At 39.5% G+C, this 19,799-nt stretch overlaps 1 protein-coding gene across 1 annotated transcript in view; it reads right to left on the reverse strand.

Moving 5' to 3' along the window:
- Positions 1 to 19,799, reverse strand: part of LOC134530258 (high-affinity choline transporter 1-like) — a 45,760-nt gene that overhangs the window by 14,796 nt on the left and 11,165 nt on the right. The window contains exons 7-8 of the mRNA XM_063364953.1: positions 17,011 to 17,102; positions 8,386 to 8,508 (exon numbers count right to left, since the gene is read on the reverse strand). Of these exons, the coding sequence (XP_063221023.1) occupies positions 8,386 to 8,508; positions 17,011 to 17,102 (215 nt within the window). The remainder of the gene's footprint in view (positions 1 to 8,385; positions 8,509 to 17,010; positions 17,103 to 19,799) is intronic.

Here is a 19,799-nt window from a genome sequence, read left to right on the forward strand (position 1 = left end):
TTCCAACTGATTCCAATTACTTTTCTTATCGAACTTGGCATGGTTACTAACATGTCTTTATTAGTATACATTTTGACTGGCAGTGGTAACGTATTTTGCACCTTTAAGTTATAAGTTTTATTTAGAAATCAGATTTCGATAAATGGTAGATACCATTTGGAAAGAAAATATATTAATTTAGCTTCAAGTTTATACACATTTAATTTAAGCCATTATTGTATGTAGCCAGCTTCCCTCAGTTCTTTGAGTATGAAGGATATTTCTTTAATGTTCGAATAGTTTCCTGCACAAAGCGATCCATGTAGTAGTCGTAGCCTGTCAACCAATATGTTAGGATCTTCCCATGAGGTATAATCAAACTCTTCTGCTGCGTTCATCATCCTTGCATGTTTATAATAAATATTATTATCTCTGGTGTCTATCGTTTTAACACCAACCTCAAGGTCACTTTCGTCATCGTGACAGTGATTATCACAAGCTTGATCAGGATAATTTATTTTATTACGACGTTTCCATCGTTTTGGTCTCAAACCACCATCACAGTCTTCGCTCTTGCATGCTTTTGGTGCTTCAGCACAGTACTCAATCATGTCAGCCTTAGATGTGTCAGCACAGTCTTCGTTCACGCCAGCTTCTGATGTGTCACCACAGTCTTCAATCATGTCAGCACCACAAACTTGATCAGGATAATTTATTTTATTACGTCGTTTCCATCGTTTTGGTCTCAGACCGCCATCACAGTCTTCGATCTTGCCTGCTTTAGGTGCTTCAGTACAGTACTCAATCATGTCAGCCTCAGATGTGTCACCACAATCTTCAATCATGCACGCTTCAGATGATTCATCATAGTCTTCGACCTTGTAAGCTTCAGATGGTTCTCCATCTTTCTCATTTTCATGGAGACGACTAGATATTGGAGTAAATATATTTTCATTTTTAATGTGGTTACAACTTCCTTCGTTTGTTTTAGATTTTAAATTATTATCTTGATCTAGATCAGTAATTTTAGCATTAGCTTTTTCGCCTTCGTTCCTCTTCCGCGATGTTGTAGCCCAGTCTTCGTTATCTTTATTCATCTTAATTGTACAGGTCTTGTAATGTCTATCCAAGTAATATCTTCTACCAAAGAATTTCTGACACTGACTGCAATGAAATGGTTTTTGACAAGGACCCAAATTACACTCGCTTCTCTCATGTCGTTTAGCATTCTTTCTCAAGGTAAACACCTTGCTACAGTATCTACAGTGATGACGTTTCGATACAGCGTCAGATCCTAAATCGGAATTCATATTAGTTACCGAGACTAATGCCAGATGCAAACTAAGAGTTTTAAATTAGATATATTACTTAAATAGAATTTTTTAATTATTTCATCAGCGAGAATTAATTTATCTCATTCAAAGGTACTTTTTGCAAGTAGTTCTGCTTTTCAACAACAGATGTCGCCACATGTTACTTGCAGGTAAATAATATTTAGTTCTTTTATGCGGGATGCTCACTAACGATCGAAATAGAACGATGGCTTCGCTAGACTCCAAGGAGAAGGAAGTTCGTCCATCCTGTTAGTGCTTCTTAGATTTCTCAGAAATTATTTGACTGAGTAATGATAATTTTTTTTTAATTTCCGCCTGATATAAATATTACAAGTAATGATTGAGTAGCAAAAGTTCACTAATTATATGCAACCTTGAATAAAAAATGACATGCTTCATTAAGTAAAAAAATCCTTCATGCAGAGATAAATTCCTCATCAGTAACCAGAAGCACTCGGAGAAAACCATCAGATGTATAGTCAGGATTAATCAGAAGCACCCAGTGAAAACCATCAAAATATTGTCAAGAATAATCAGGAGCACATGGAGAAATCCATCAAAATATTGTCAAGAATAATCAGGAGCACACGGAGAAATCCACCATAATACTGTCAAGAATAAACGGGAGCACACGGAGAAAACCGCCATAATATTGACAAGAATAATCGGAAGCACACAGAGAAAACCGCCACAAGTTTTCTTTGATATCATAAAATTTCAGGAAAAAATAATAAAAAATAAAAATAAATTAATAAAAAATTTAAAAAAATAAAATAAAAAATACATAAAATTCTGGCTTGTACTAGAACTATATCTTTGCTCAACAATGAGAAGTTCACAAGCTAGCAGAATCTGTTTATGTATTTTTTATTTTATTTTTTTAATTTTTTTATTAATTTATTTTTATTTTTTATTATTTTTTCCTGAAATTTTATGATATCAAAGAAAACTTGTGGCGGTTTTCTCCGTGTGCTTCCGATTATTCTTGTCAATATTATGGCGGTTTTCTCCGTGTGCTCCCGTTTATTCTTGACAGTATTATGGTGGATTTCTCCGTGTGCTCCTGATTATTCTTGACAATATTTTGATGGATTTCTCCATGTGCTCCTGATTATTCTTGACAATATTTTGATGGTTTTCACTGGGTGCTTCTGATTATTCCTGACTATACATCTGATGGTTTTCTCCGAGTGCTTCTGGTTACTGATGAGGAATTTATCTCTGCATGAAGGATTTTTTTACTTAATGAAGCATGTCATTTTTTATTCAAGGTTGCATATAATTAGTGAACTTCTGCTACTCAATCATTACTTGTAATATTTTTATCAGGCGGAAATTAAAAAAAAATTATCATTACTCAGTCAAATAATTTCTGAGAAATCTAAGAAGCACTAACAGGATGGACGAACTTCCTTCTCCTTGGAGTCTAGCGAAGCCATCGTTCTATTTCGATCGTTAGTGAGCATCCCGCATAAAAGAACTAAATATTATTTACCTGCAAGTAACATGTGGCGACATCTGTTGTTGAAAAGCAGAACTACTTGCAAAAAGTACCTTTGAATGAGATAAATTAATTCTCGCTGATGAAATAATTAAAAAATTCTATTTAAGTAATATATCTAATTTAAAACTCTTAGTTTGCATCTGGCATTAGTCTCGGAAACTAATATGAATTCCGATTTAGGATCTGACGCTGTATCGAAATATCATCACTGTAGATACTGTAGCAAGGTGTTTACCTTGAGAAAGAATGCTAAACGACATGAGAGAAGCGAGTGTAATTTGGGTCCTTGTCAAAAACCATTTCATTGCAGTCAGTGTCAGAAATCCTTTGGTAGAAGATATTACTTGGATAGACATTACAAGACCTGTACAATTAAGATGAATAAAGATAACGAAGACTGGGCTACAACATCGCGGAAGAGGAACGAAGGCGAAAAAGCTAATGCTAAAATTACTGATCTAGATCAAGATAATAATTTAAAATCTAAAACAAACGAAGGAAGTTGTAACCACATTAAAAATGAAAATATATTTACTCCAATATCTAGTCGTCTCCATGAAAATGAGAAAGATGGAGAACCATCTGAAGCTTACAAGGTCGAAGACTATGATGAATCATCTGAAGCGTGCATGATTGAAGATTGTGGTGACACATCTGAGGCTGACATGATTGAGTACTGTACTGAAGCACCTAAAGCAGGCAAGATCGAAGACTGTGATGGCGGTCTGAGACCAAAACGATGGAAACGACGTAATAAAATAAATTATCCTGATCAAGTTTGTGGTGCTGACATGATTGAAGACTGTGGTGACACATCAGAAGCTGGCGTGAACGAAGACTGTGCTGACACATCTAAGGCTGACATGATTGAGTACTGTACTGAAGCACCTAAAGCAGGCAAGATCGAAGACTGTGATGGCGGTCTGAGACCAAAACGATGGAAACGACGTAATAAAATAAATTATCCTGATCAAGTTTGTGGTGCAGACATGATTGAAGACTGTGGTGACACATCAGAAGCTGGCGTGAACGAAGACTGTGCTGACACATCTAAGGCTGACATGATTGAGTACTGTGCTGAAGCACCAAAAGCATGCAAGAGCGAAGACTGTGATGGTGGTTTGAGACCAAAACGATGGAAACGTCGTAATAAAATAAATTATCCTGATCAAGCTTGTGATAATCACTGTCACGATGACGAAAGTGACCTTGAGGTTGGTGTTAAAACGATAGACACCAGAGATAATAATATTTATTATAAACATGCAAGGATGATGAACGCAGCAGAAGAGTTTGATTATACCTCATGGGAAGATCCTAACATATTGGTTGACAGGCTACGACTACTACATGGATCGCTTTGTGCAGGAAACTATTCGAACATTAAAGAAATATCCTTCATACTCAAAGAACTGAGGGAAGCTGGCTACATACAATAATGGCTTAAATTAAATGTGTATAAACTTGAAGCTAAATTAATATATTTTCTTTCCAAATGGTATCTACCATTTATCGAAATCTGATTTCTAAATAAAACTTATAACTTAAAGGTGCAAAATACGTTACCACTGCCAGTCAAAATGTATACTAATAAAGACATGTTAGTAACCATGCCAAGTTCGATAAGAAAAGTAATTGGAATCAGTTGGAATCAATTGAAGATGGAGCTCTTGGAACAATTGGAGCCTTTTGAAGCATTTGGAGCCTTTTGGAGCTGTTGGAGCCATTTGGAGCATTTGGAGACATTTGGAGCATTTGGAGCCGTTTGGAGCATTTGGAGCAATTTGGAGCATTTGGAGCCGTTTGGAGCATTTGGAGCAATTTGGAGCCGTTTGGAGCATTTGGAGCCTTTTGGAGACATTTGGAGCATTTGGAGCCGTTTGGAGCATTTGGAGACGTTTGGAGCATTTGGAGCCGTTTGGAGCATTTGGAGCTGTTTGGAGCATTTGGAGCATTTGGAGCATTTGGAGCCGTTTGGAACATTTGGAGCAATTTGGAGCATTTGGAGCCGTTTGGAGCATTTGGAGCAATTTGGAGCAATTTGGAGCATTTGGAGCCGTTTGGAGCATTTGGAGCCATTTGGAGCTGTCAAGCATTTGGAGGCTGTCAAGAATTTGGAGGCCGTTTGGAGCATTTGGAGCCATTTGGAGCTGTGTTAAGCATTTGGTGGTTATTGGAGCATTTGGAGCCTTTTTTTGGAGCTGTTGGAGCATTTGGAGCCTTTTGAAGCATTTAGAGCCATTTGGAGCTAAGAAGTAGTCGATGCACGTCTATGCAGGGCTAAATGTTTATAAGATTGCTGGCTTTCGCAAGTGATTCTGTAGTAGGATAGAAATTGTGTAATAAATATTATGTTTGTAAAAGACTTTGAGGTGTTTTATTTCTCGAACCTTACACTTTTCTGGTACTTTTTTAAAATTAAAGTTGATTTGTATCGGCCAGGGATCGAACCAAGGACCTTAGTCGATTTAATCAATCAGTATATAGATTACAAATTTATTTAATGAATTTTGAACTTTTTCACGAATCTCTAACATTACAATTATGAATTTCCAATATGGTGGTCTTGATGTCTGATAGGATGATGTTAGTAGAGGTTTTAAAGTCTCTTTAAGAATGATGAACATGGTATATTGAAATTATTATTTTTTCATAAAATTAAACATTATTGCATCGATCGGGTATCGAACCGAGGACGGGAGCGGATCGAATCAATATGTAAGTTAATGAGTGATTTATTTAATGAATTTTGGATTTTTTTCCCGCTTTTCTAGCTACATTATTACATGATTTCAAGATAGCGGTCGAATTTCAAGATGGCGGGGGCACCTCGGTAATAAATGATTACTGCACTGTAGCAGGTTAGAATAAAATTAACCAGATGGAAATGTACTCCATAATACAAGTACACACACAAGATGGAGTACTCTGGCAGGTGGTAGCTCCTGGTAGCATGTACTGAACATAAAATGTCGTATCCATGATGGTGACATGGACAAAGTCAAATTTCAAGGACAAAGTCAAATTTCAATGTCACGGTCAAATTTCAAGGTCAAGGTCAAATTTTAAGGTCAAGGTCAAATTTCAAGGTTAAGGTCAAAGTTCAAGGTCAAGGTCAAAGTTCAAGGTCAAATTTCAAGGTCAAGGTCAAAGTTCATGGTCAAGGTCAAAGTTCATGGTCAAGGTCAAAGTTCAATGTCAACAGTTGAGGACAAAGGTATGGTGAACATAAAATTATACTACATGGTATCGGCACACTCTAGCAGATGAAAACAAGATGACGGTCTCCAGCGGATGAATACAAGATGGCGGACATGATGTCATACCAGTTGATGATATATACCTTGGTACTGGAGGTGGTAGATCAGTCTAGGTAGCTTTCATGGAGGAAGGATCAACCGTTTACTCTCGCCGGGAATCGAACCAAGGACGTACATCGATATAATCAAACAGAATTCAAATACGTTAATTTTTTGATGAATTTTGGAGTTTTTTTCATTAAAATCGGATAATAAATAAAGATTTTCAAGATGGCGTCCAAATTTCAAGATGGCGGACATGACGTCATACTAGGTGAAGATATGTATACTTTGACATAAGTGGTGGGGGTCAGTCTGCCTGCGTCCACTGAGAGGGAAGGATCGGTAGCCATTTTTAATTTTTTTTGCACTCGTCGGGTTCGAACCGAGGACTCCGAACTCCGTGTCTAAAAAGTATGTTTTTATAAATATTTTATTAAATTTATATTATTTAAATTTTTTTATAAATTTTAAAAAAAATTTCATTAAAATCGGATAATAAATAAAAAAGTTAAAGATGGCGGGCGTAACAAAATTTGCAACGGTGACATCATCATCCAATATGGCTGCCATGACATCCTTATTTTCAAGGTCGGCGGCTTATAAGCGGCTAGCTCTTATGAGTTTTAAGCCGCTTTTAGGAGTTTTCGTTTTTTCTAGGGCAAAGCGACTTTTGAGGATTTTCGAAATCCTAATTTTTGAACTGTGGAATTATTTGAGATTTTTTGGCGGAAATTTTTTTCAAAAAAATTGAAATTTTGGCGATTTTTGAGGAATTTTGGGCAATTTTTGCCCAATTTTGGTCATTTTTGGCGATTTTTGAGGATCAAATTAAAGGTCAAGGTCAAAGGTCAAGGTCAAGGTCATCCAAGATGGCCGCTGTGACGTCACAATCCAAGATGGCGGTCGACAATCATCAATCCACAGCCAGAAGCCAGTCCCAGAAAATACTATCCTATACTACTGTCCGTGACCTGAACTTTACTTTTATCTTAAACTTGAACTTGACTTTTGACCTTGGCCTTAAACTTGACCTTTGTACTTAAACTTGGCGTTTGACCTTGACCTTTAACTCTGATCTCAGACGCCATTTAGAATTTAATTATCTTGTTATCAAGCGCTCCAAGCCCCGAATGATTCAATTTTCGTTACGGCCGCCATCTTGAAAAATTCTTAATTATTATCCGATTTTAACGGGAATAAATTTTTAATTCATAAACAAAAATTACTTAATTAAATGCCTCGCAAAAACCACTGACAAGGCGGGCTCATCGACCAGACTTGGCGGTTGTCGGTCAAATTATCTGTACCCGTAAAACTACGAACATCCTTTGTATACAGCGTGTTTCATCCTTGGTCTGCAGTGTGCATTTTAACTGCAATTTACTCTCTATTTCCAATTGAAGATTCCTGCCCTTAGCGCTGTCATTTCCGTCTGCTCTTTGCCAGATATATTTGAGTAGCACAATTGTTTTATACACAACTATATAATATAACGAAAAAAAATTTAATGTACTTGATAATTTTAATTTTTTTAAAGGACAATTTGTTGTGAGTACTTTGGAGATACATATTCTAGTTTTATTTCATCAAGAGAATAATCTGATAATATTAAATTATAACTTTCTAATGAAACTCAATCAAGACACACCATCTTGGTTTTAACCATTTTTTTCATCAAATGTTCTATATCATTAAATGTAAAAAAAATGGCTCTGTTTGGCTATAGCACATATGGAAAGACTGTGAATAAATAATTGGTACTTGGAATTAATTTTGTTTTAATTCAGAATGTATACAACTGTAATAATACTTCCAAGTAAACTGTTTTATGGGATTTGAAAAATAAAACTTAAATATTTTTTAATTATAAACTTTTTTGTATATATCAATGGTACATGAATTAATAATTTTAATATCAACAAGTTCGGATGGAATCAGACTGGCGACGGTGGGAGCCATTTTGTTTTAACCGCAACCTATGCGTAAGACAGACTGTTATTCAGCAGTATGCTATAATGTTTGTTTAACGTGCTGAATTTAACGACATCAGGGTTGAGTCCACCAACACGAGTCCTCCGGGGCCGTAGGGAAACGGACACGCCATTTGATCTCAACCCGGAGTTGTTTGGGGCAACCCACGCCGGCAGCATCGCCCGCCTCCCCTCGACCACTCGGTGGTTGACTCAAAGGAACCCCCCGTCCCACGAGGCATCACAACTTCGCGACCAGCGCCCTCCGCGGTTCCGGAGCGGGCGCCGCGACTCACGCCAGTCCTGACGGCGACCTTGTAGATGTTCCTGGAGAACATGGAGCTGGAGGACAGGATGCAGGCGTCGGCCGAGGACATGGCGGCGGCGGAGATGGCGCCCAGGCCCAGGCAGGCCACCCACTGCGAACACAGCACCGCGCGGTCGTTGGCCATTTCCACTGGACACGAACTGCCCATACGGTAGGGCTGGAAGAGGTTGGGTAGGCCTCCACCGGACCGCGGGTTCGCTGGGTGGTTGAGGAGTCCCAGTGTGATGCGGGAGACTGGGGTAGGCGCCAGAAGTGATGACAACTCCAGAGGGATAAGGGAGCATCCAACTTGCTGGTAAGCTGAGTGGGGTAGGGGGCTGGAGGTGGTGCATAAGCTGGGATGGGTAGCCTCAGCCTCTGTGTATAGCTAAAGGCTCTAACGCCCTCCTGGTTGCGTATGCGGCGTATTCGCATCCATGCCCATGGGGGCCCCAGCCTGGACATCCTTAAAGGATATGAAGGCTGGGTTATCAAATTGGTTGGAGGAGAGATCCTTAAAACCTGCCCATACGGTAGGAGCGCCCATTGGTCGACAACGAGGCCACTTCCTCCGGCGGGATCACTAGCGACCTTCGGGATGGACTCCACAATCCTCTGCACACTCGGGCAAATGCCACCTCTTCATTGGCTGCTGACTTGTAAGTCCTCTCGACTGCGTATTCTATGATCGAAGGTCTCAAATTTGCCCACCGTCCTCCAAATTAACATCGAACCAATGGCAGAAGCAGCACAAACTTTATAATTATTTGAATTTTAGCTTATCGCGAAACGAACCTATGCATTTTCCCGGTCTCCAGTAATCACTAGGGACCAGAAAATGTCGCGGATTCATTTTGCGATGGGATGGAATGCTAACTCGTCCACCTTCGTGCTGCTTCAGTGCTTGGACCAAAGTTTACCTGAAGGCCTCCGAGCCAATGAAAAACATTCAACTCACAACCCTCTCACGAGTGAGTACCCAATGAGCGGGTGTAATTTGTCCAAGTGCATAGAGGATAGTGAAGTCTATCCTACAGGTCACTGAAGACTAGTAATCACTTATTCTCCTTGTTTATAACTATTTCAAAATTTCCAAAGGCATGTCAAGGGCATTGAAGTCCAATCATTAACGTGAAGGAGATGTTTATAGGTTTCAAGTCTTCTATGCTACCCCAATGTATCCTAGAAATAGGGGCATGCATATTTTACAAATAGGTTCCGAGACTAGCTGAAAGATAAATACTTTATCATCTTCTGTGTTCCGTGATTGGATGAGTTTTGTCAAGGTACATGACGATTGCTACAACACCAATCGCAGTAATTCAGTGCGGAGGCAAATGCGTCCTGAGTGGCCCGGTCAAATAAGGCAACGACTTCTCTCACAGACAGTCGCCAATCACAAGAAAGAAATCGCTGGTGCGGGTATACCTTGTTGCAGTCTAGTAGGCGTTCAGATTTTTTTGCAAAAAATTCCGGTCCTAACTATAAATAATCTTGGCTCTATATATTATTGACAAGCAGCCCATGGCTCGGTGCAGGCATTTTTCGCGAAATAGTCTAAACTCCCATTAGACTGCAAAATGGTATTCCTGTGCCAGCTGTTTATTTCTTGTAAGTAGAGACAGGGATAATTCTCGGATTCATTTTGCGATAGACTAGAATCAAAAGTCGTTCACCTTCATGACGCTTCAGTGATTGAACTACAGTTTACCTGTAGAACTCTGGACCAATTATTAATCCTCAACAAAAGAAGTTTGAAATCAAAACGCATCCCAGTTAACAGTTTTTATGAGTTAGTAGACAATAGACAGGTGCATTTTATCCGAGTATATAAAGTATCGTGGATTCTATCCTGAAGGTCATCGAAACCACGAATTTATAACAGACCCTACTTATAATTGGTGTTTGTCTGCAAGAGAAGCCATTACCTTTTTTAACCGAGTCATTCCGGAGTAGTATATAATAGTATTTCCTAGATCAGGGTTCAGGGTGTGGAGCCGGGAGCCGGTGTCCGCCATCTTGGATTTGTGACGTCACGGCGGCAAAAATTCCTCAAAATTCCTCAAAAATGACTCAAAATGACTCAAAATTTCCCGTTTTAAGAAAAAATTTCCCGTTTTCGAGGGAAAAATTCCCGTTTCGAGGGAAAATTTCCCGTTTTAGTCCTTAAAAATCCCAGCGGCTAGAAATGTCCTGATAGAGGCTTAAGCATCCTTAACTCAAGCCTCAGTTAAGCCTCTATCAGGATGTGACCTTGACCTTTGACCTTGACCCCGTAGGCCATCTTGGATCCACCATCTTGGATGACGTCATTTCGTTTTCTCGAACATTCCGGCATTGTGTTATCCGCCATTTTGAATTATGACGTCACCGTTGCAATTTCCGTTACGGCCGCCATCTTTAAATTTATTATCCGATTTTAATGAAAAAAATTTAAAAATTATAAAAAAATTTAATAATAAAATTTTTAATAAAATATTAAAAAAACAAACATTTACGACACGGAGCTCGGAGTCCTCGGTTCGAACCCGACAGAGGCAAAAAAATTAAAAAATGACGACCGATCCTTCCCCCACGGTGGACGCAGGCAGAATGACTCCCACCACTTTTTTTTCAAAGCATATATTTCGCCAGTGAGCATGACGCCACGTCCGCCATCTTGTCCTCGTCTGCTGGAAGCCATCATCAGTGTATCGTCGGCGAGAGTGCGCTGACGCCATGTTAGTTTAATTCTTATCCGCTAGAGTGCAGTAATCATTTATTATTGCTGTGACACCCGACATCTTGTCATTTGACCGCCATCTTGAAAATCAATAATTATTTAGCTAGAAATTCGGGAAAAATTCCAAAATTGATTAAATAAATTTGTAATCTATATACTGATCGATTAGGTCGACTAAGGTCCTTGGTACGATCTAGGACGATGCAAAAAAAATTAAATATAACATCAATTTAACATAATAGTAACAGGTTCGAGGAATTACACACCAAAAGTTCTTTTACAAACATAATATTTATTACATAATTTATATTCTACTACAGGATCATTTGCGAAAGCCGGCAATCTTATAATCATTTAGTTCCGCAGCGGTGTGAAATGACTAATTCTTAGCTCCAATCGGTTTATACTAGACAGAGTCCAGCCAGAACCTTTACAGACATAGTCCACCTCTTCTTGACAGAGTTTCTGGATACCGTTTTTAACAGTTTGCTTCACATCGTTAGAACTGTAAATTACTGCAGCCGATGTCTTGAATGCACACTTCTTCACTTTGTCATCGAACGGATATGGCTTTCCATATATACAGTCCAACCACAAGTTATATTTCAAAGGTCCGTTTGTTGCTACATCATCAGTAAGCTGATTGATTATGTCCTCTCTGATATCATCAAGAAAATTACAAATGTCTTTCGACTCACCTAACGTATTTAAATACTAGTAGTCCTTCAATGTTCCACGAAATGCAGACTGCGCCAAGTAGAAGCCATTATCGTTCACTTGTAATGCGCCGAACACAGTCTTAGGTTTATTTTCCTGTTCAGACGTCATACCAATCGGTTGCTGCACATCGGTTTTCTTGCTTGTACGCTCACGAGCCTTCAACCTAAACCGAGGAGTCGAAATTTCTGCAGGTAGTTCAGCAGTAGGCATACGGACTTCACCTTTGCAGTTTTTCGCATGTCGTCGCAAATTATCAATTCTAGTAAACCATTCATGACACTCATCACATCGAAACTTCATGCGAGATGGATTCTTCGTGCATTTGCTCCGCTCATGTCTTCGTGCATCATGAGCAAATGCGAACGACGTATCACAGTAGCTGCAAGGATACCGTGGTGATGAAGACGAACCTTTCAGACCCGATCCAGATACTGACGTTGCCGCAGTTGCACCATCTCCAGGCATACTCTTATGAACATCAATGCATCGTTGTTGCGCCGAAACCTTTACTTTCTGCCGAACAGCAGGACCTTTGCATGCCTTCATGTGCGTTTTCATATTATCTTTTCTGGCAAACTGCTTATGACATTTCTCACAAACAAACATTTTACGATATAGGTTCTTGACACATTCGCTCCTCTCGTGTCGCCGAGCATTGCTGTTGTTTGAGAAAATCTTGTTGCAGTAACAGCACCGATGTTCGCTAGTTGTCAAATCAGCATCCATTGAAGTCTCCATCGAGGTCGTATCGTCGATCGTCGTGGTTTCCTGCACATCCAGCTCAGTAGTCATTAAGCTATCTTCTGCTGGTGGTATCACATCTGTTGAAATCTCCTCCAATGTTGACGTCGTCGTCGTTGCCAACGAGATCTGCTCCACCATCGTCGTCGCTGACGTCAAGGTTCCCGTAGACGATGGTACAACGTCCATCGAGTTCGGCGTTAAAGTCGGTAAAGATGCCATCGAGTTCTCAAGAACAGGTAATTACGCGACTTATGTACCAGATGAAATAATCTAGGTGATCCTTACACCGTCGTTGACAGTAAAAAACTGAGCGGCCTGCTGTCTAGGACTCGCTTATATACATGCACCGGATGGAATAATACGCTAGTCAAATCAAGAATCATTTACAATAATACTAGAGTCAAAACAACATTAAAAATAGAAGGACCATCAACGAAAAGGCAGCACATTTGGAAGCACCGGCACCGACAACGAAAAGGCAGCACCGACAACGAAAAGGCAGCACATTTGGAAGCACCGACAAAGAAAAGGCAGCACCGCCAACGAAAAGGAAGCACATTTGGAAGCACCGACAAAGAAAAGGCAGCACAGCCAACGAAAAGGAAGCACATTTGGAAGCACCGACAACGAAAAGGCAGCACCGCCAAAGAAAAGACAGCACATTTGGAAGCACCGACAACGAAAAGGAAGCACCATCAACGAAAAGGCCGCACCGCCAACGAAAAGGAAGCACATTTGGAAGCACCGACAAAGAAAAGGCAGCACCGCCAACGAAAAGGAAGCACATTTGGAAGCACCGACAAAGAAAAGGCAGCACCGACAACGAAAAGGCAGCACCATCGACGAAAAGTAAGCACATTAATTTGTCATTGACTCCAATATTCATTGGCTCCAATATTCATTGGCTCCAATATTCATTGGCTCCAATATTCATTGACTCCAATATCCATGAGCTCCAATATCAATTGGCTCGAATTGCTCCAAAAGGTTCCATCAGCCTTTTGGCTCCAACAGTCTTTTGGCTCCGATAGTCATTGGCTCCAATAGTCATTGGCTACAATATTCATTGGCTCCAATAATCATTGACTGCAATATTCATTGGTTCCAATATTCATTGACTCCAGTATTCATTGGCTCCAATATTCAATGGCTCCAATATTCATTGACTCAAATATTCATTGGCTCCATCAGTCATTGACAACTACAGTCTTTTGGTCCCAAAAGTCTTTTGGCTCCAAATATATTAGGCTAGAATTCTTCGAGTCTAAGAGACTATGAGACCACATGGCTACGAGTCTAAAATGATCTAGCTGGTTACGAGTTATACATGGCTTGCGAGGCTACAGAGCTACGAAGTTTCTAGTACACAGGTTTACATGACTGCGAGGATACAGGACTACAAGTCTGCAAGAGTACTTGACTACGAAGGTACTCGTCTACATGACTCCAGTTACCGCATCTGTCTTCGACGGAATTTTCTCTTTTGCTCCAACTGCTCCATCAGCATTATGTTATAAGATTACAAGGCCTCTTGCTTACGTAGCTTCAAGTCTACGAGCCTCCAATGCATCATGACTACGAGACTACGAGCCATGAGGTTACGAGTCTATGCGATTGCGAGTCTTCTAGGTTACGTGATCGCGAGGCTATAGGACTACGAAGCTTCCAGAACGCATGGTTACGAGACTGCGAGGCTACAATTCTACGAGGTCCCAAGACATCCTGGCTACGCGACTACGAGCCATGAGGTTACGAGACTACTTGACTACGAATCTTCAAGTTTACGAGACTGCGAGGCTACAGAGCTACGAAGCCTCTAGTACACAGGTTTACGTGACTGCGAGGATACAGGACTACCAGTCTGCATGAGTACTTGACTACGAAGCTACTCGTCTACAAGGCTACAATTACAGCATCTGTTTTCGTCAGAATTTTCTCTTTTGCTCCAACTGCACCACCAGCATTATGTTATAAGATTACAAGGCCGCGTGCTTACGTAGCTTCAAGTCTACGAGGATACTTGGATACGTAGCTTCAATTCTACGAGGTCCTAAGACTTCATGACTACGCGACTTCGAGCCATGAGGTTACGAGATTACGTGACTACGAATCTTCATGTTTACGAGACTGCGAGGCTACAGAGCTACGAAGCCTCTAGAAAACGAGTTTACGTGACTGCGTGGATACAGGAATACAAGTCTGCATGAGTTCTTGACTACGAAGCTACACGTCTACAAGGTTCCAATTGACACATCTGTCTTCGATGGAATTTTCTCTTTTGCTACATCTACACCATCAGCATTATGTTATAAGATTACAAAGCTACTTGCTTACATAGCTTCAAGTCTACGAGGCTCCAATACATCATGACTACGAGACTACGAGCCATGAGGTTACGAGACTATGCGATTGCAAGTCTTCAAGGTTACGTCATCGCGAGGCTATAGGACTACGAAGCTTCCAGAACGCATGGTTACGAGAATGCATGACTAATTGGCCGCATGGCTACGAAACTTTATGTCTCTAACTGACTACAATAGCACTATTCAGTGGTGAGAGTTAATTTATTTCATGCAAAGGTACTTGCTGCAAGCAGTTCCGCTTTTCAACATCAGATGACGTCACGTTTTGCTTGCAGGTAAAATAAATATTATAATATTATAATAATTCAAAATGGCGGATAACACAATGCCGGAATGTTCGAGAAAACGAAATGACGTGATCCAAGATGGTGGATCCAAGATGGCCGTCGGGGTCAAGGTCAAAGGTCAAGGTCACATCCTGATAGAGGCTTAACTGAGGCTTGAGTTAAGGATGCTTAAGCCTCTATCAGGACATTTCTAGCCGCTGGGATTTTTAAGGACTAAAACGGGAAATTTTCCCTCGAAACGGGAATTTTTCCCTCGAAAACAGGAAATTTTTTCTTAAAACGGGAAATTTTGAGTCATTTTGAGTCATTTTTGAGGAATTTTGAGGAATTTTTGCCGCCGTGACGTCACAAATCCAAGATGGCGGACACCGGCTCCCGGTACCACACCCTGAACCCTGATCTAGGAAATACTATTATATACTACTTTCCGGGCGCGTTTTCTTCCGCGCTGAATTACTGTATTTGGTGTGTTGACAGTCGACATGCACAAAAATCTCTACCAATCACGAAACACATACGGTGCTTCGTGTTTGAATCCTTAGGTAGTCCTGAAATGTTTTTGGAAAATAAAATACAAATCCTATCCATGGCCTAGGCTAGAGCCTTGTACTTTTCGTGAAAATATTTCCAAACAAGTTGTGTTTTAAAACACTGTAGCATCGTCTGTGTTTCGCGAATGGGTGAGTTTATTTTAGGTACATGTCTACTGTTAGAACACCAGTCACAATAATTCGAAGCGGAAACAAACACGTCCCGAGTGGCTCTCTCAAATAAGGCAGTGGCTTCTCTTGCAGACGGCCACCAATTGCAAGGAAAAAAACTGATGGTGCAGGCAAACCATTTTTCAGTCTGATGGGCATTAAAACTGTTTTGGTGAAAAAATGCCTGTCCTATCCATGACGTGTCAAGAGCACTGTAGTCATATCATTGGGGGTTTGAAAAATTTGCGGTTCCACTGACCTCTATAGGCTGTACTCTACAATACTCGGGAAAATTACACCTGCTCATTGGCTACTGACTTCTGAGAGCTGAGGCTTGCAAACCGATTATTCTTTTGTCGAGGGTTATTCATTGGCTCAAAGTCCTTCAGATTAACTGTGGCCCAATCACAGAAGCAGGAAAATTTAAACGTGTTTTAATTTAACTATGAAAAAAATGGAACGGCGAATCGTTCCAGTCTCTACCAATCATTAACATGCAAGATATGTATGTATATGTGCTTCAAGTATATGCTTCAAGTAAACTTTGGTACTCAGTGAATTCGCGAAATAATCGTGACTATGTATATTAATGACGAACAACCCATGACATTTGGGCTATTTTCGTCTCGTTAGACTTTGTCAGCGACCCGTCACCCAAGCAGGGATCACTACTGGACTACTACGTCAATTGAAATCAAAAAAGATATCTCATTCTTGCTTGATATTTAGTTTTTAAATAATACATGATTAATGCTACAGACGAAAGGTGTGAATTATCAGATAAAATACGCATTGCTTTTACTTACGTTTTATGGCAAACTGCATAAAATCATGTATGACAATTTGTATATATTTTTAAGTTTCTATTATTATTTTGATATTTTTTAATATAATAATAGCTTCATCGGCAAAGTTTTTTTTTCTTAGTAGATGGTAAAACATTCTTTCATTTACCAACTAGACCACTAGAAATTTAACATTTTTAAGTTGACCCGAAAGCTTTAAATATTGACCATCACTGTATTATATCACAATAAATGTTTGAGAAAGTGGTTAAAAGTTGAGGAATATACTCACATTGGGCGTTAGGTACCTCATCACAAGCGGTAAAATGATGGATGCCTCGGCGTCCGTTACATTCCTTTCGAATCCAGGAACATTTGGCCAATCTAAATCAGGACAGAAAAGAACTCGTAAGAACATGCCTAACATTTCTTGGGCGTGCGTTGAAGACTTAAGACGCAAGCGTTAAATATTAGAGAAAAAATTACCTTAGGAATAAAGTTGTTGATCACTGAAAAAATAGTTTTTTGTTAGTTAGTTACTTTACAAATCTGTATTAGTAATTAAACTACGTTTGGTTGCCAAAAATTAGCTTCTATCGTAATTTTAAAAAAGCAAGGTTAATTTGTAATAATTCGAAGTAAGATTCGTGTTGGCTATGAAATAATTCATTTTTATCACAAAAATGTTTTCTAAACACCATGATTACGGAATATAAAATGTTTTGTGTATTGATGTTCTTTATTTGGTTTTTTGCCGTAAATTTATACGGAGATCCCTGGATGATTCGTAACCGGAGTTCTTCTTAAATTTAAGGTGAATATTTTAAACAGCGTAGCTGTCTCCGGGCCGTCGGGCTGTCGCGCCCCCAGAGGTTGAGCAGACTGGGCCGTCGCACCGCGGAGTTCGTCGGTACCACCGCCGCTCCTGACCTCCGGTGTTTAACTGTGCAGCCGGTGTAGTTGTGACGAGTTGGTGATAACTAGGGACCGGAAAAATTCGCGGGTTCAATGACCTCTAGGATGAACTCCACAGTTCTACAAACACTCGGTCAAATGCCACCCACTCATTGGCTGCTGTGTTGTGAGACGTCCCAACGTAGCAGCCTGTGATTCGATAAAGCTTTGGTCGGGTGTTTCTCATTGGCCCAGAGTCATCCAGGTGAGTTGTGAGCCAATAGCAGAGGCAGCATTGAGTTATAACTACTTGTATTTTAGCCTATCGCGAAATGAACCCGCGAATTTTTCCGGTCTCTAGTGATAAGGATAACGTGTTCGTCTTTACCAGTTGTTAAAAAATCGAATGCAAGGGAGAGTGTCGAGTAACCCGTGATAAAATGACCGTGAACGTTCCGAGTGTGCAAACATTTGCCTTACAGGCTGTCGCCGAAAAAAAAATAACAAAAACATTTTGCACGTCTGTAGCAATCACTTCGGCTTGCACGACATTTACCAGTAGGTCGTACACTACTAATATTAGCTTGCGGGTGTGCTAAATGACATGTTTTCCCTCCTTGGCTTATTTCCAATACTTAAACGATGATATCAAGCGTGTGCATCGAAACAAGCTCACTTCCTACAGTGAAATGTGTTTTTATTTACTTCAAGATGGAAAGCAGTTTGCCGTCGTGTGCACGCAGACATTTAGAAACTGCTCACTAACAAACGGAGTAAATAGCACTCTTGACATTATATTTTTTTCGTGGTGGGGAAATATAGTCCATTAGCGCTACATTTTATATTGTAAATAATACCTTTAATATAATTTATATTGTTATTAGTGTTAGATTTCACTTTCCGCACATTAATACTGTATTCATTCCCAAAACGTAGCAGCAAAACCAATATTATATTATTTTGTTTGAATAAATTTAATTCAGACACTTAAAATTTAAATTATGACATACCTGTATATACTCTACAAATGAAGTTATTGCATGTGCTATTTTAACGTAGCCAATAAAATAAATATATATACTTTTTTAATTTTACAGTAGGTAATGCTATGTTTGTTCAGAACGCCGATGAATTGTAAATGCTTGATAATATTGTACTAATTGTTATGCGAACACTCATACCAAACCAAAATTTAAATTACAATAGTTTTGGATATATGTTTTGGATACGATAAACATGAACTATTTTGTAAAACAAAAATGAGTTAATTCGATAAATAACATGGCAGTAAGATACATATGAGGCTGTAGTTGTAACGCGATATTTATATTTGAATTCTGGCGTGTGTATTTCATAAGCATCACTCAGTTTCCGCACAGTGTTAAATGTCATTAATTGTCATCAGTTTTCTCGGGGTTTTTTATTTTGTTTTATACGTGGAATTATAAACTTACAATAATGACCGAATTTGAATTACTCGCCGAAAGTTTTAAATAATAAAACATTCACTATAGCATACATAGTTTTACGAGTTTTTAACTTTTTTTATTTTAATAAAACGTTTATTAATTGAAGGTGCTGGTAAATGACCATTAGCTTCGCGGTTTGGGTATAAACGTTATCTCTAGTGCAAGAAATATTAATTCATTGGCCACGGAACCGTAAGTTGTAATATATATATATATATATATATATGTGTGTGTGTGTGTGTGTGTGTGTGTGTGTGTAAGTGTGTGTGTGTGTGTGGTAAAGTATACTCCTTTATCCAAATTACACAATATGCATTAGCCTTACTTAGGTAATGGATAACGTATCTCTCATTTCTTTTTTTTTTTTTAATCTTCATGGAACCAAGACTGATTCGTTAACTGACGTAGCTGCTCCGACAGCAAATTCTAGCGGCGGGTGCAGAAATCTACGTTTGATTCGCGTCAGAAAATTTAGTTGGAAATACAATTTGCGTATACATTTATCACGTTCGGCATTATTTTGAAGAATCCATAATTAATTTTAGTGTCCGAGTATTCGTACTATAGGTTTATTTGCAACGTGATAACTCGTTCGTTTGGATGTTCGCACGTCTCTGACAGGTCGTTACCACAACGCCGAAATACCACAACGCCGAACGTACAATAACGCCGAATACCATAACGCCGAATGCCAAATTTGACCGCAACTCCGACAGCT

Source organism: Bacillus rossius, chromosome 1 (assembly GCF_032445375.1).
Source record: "Bacillus rossius redtenbacheri isolate Brsri chromosome 1, Brsri_v3, whole genome shotgun sequence".
Classification (NCBI taxonomy): domain Eukaryota; kingdom Metazoa; phylum Arthropoda; class Insecta; order Phasmatodea; family Bacillidae; genus Bacillus; species Bacillus rossius.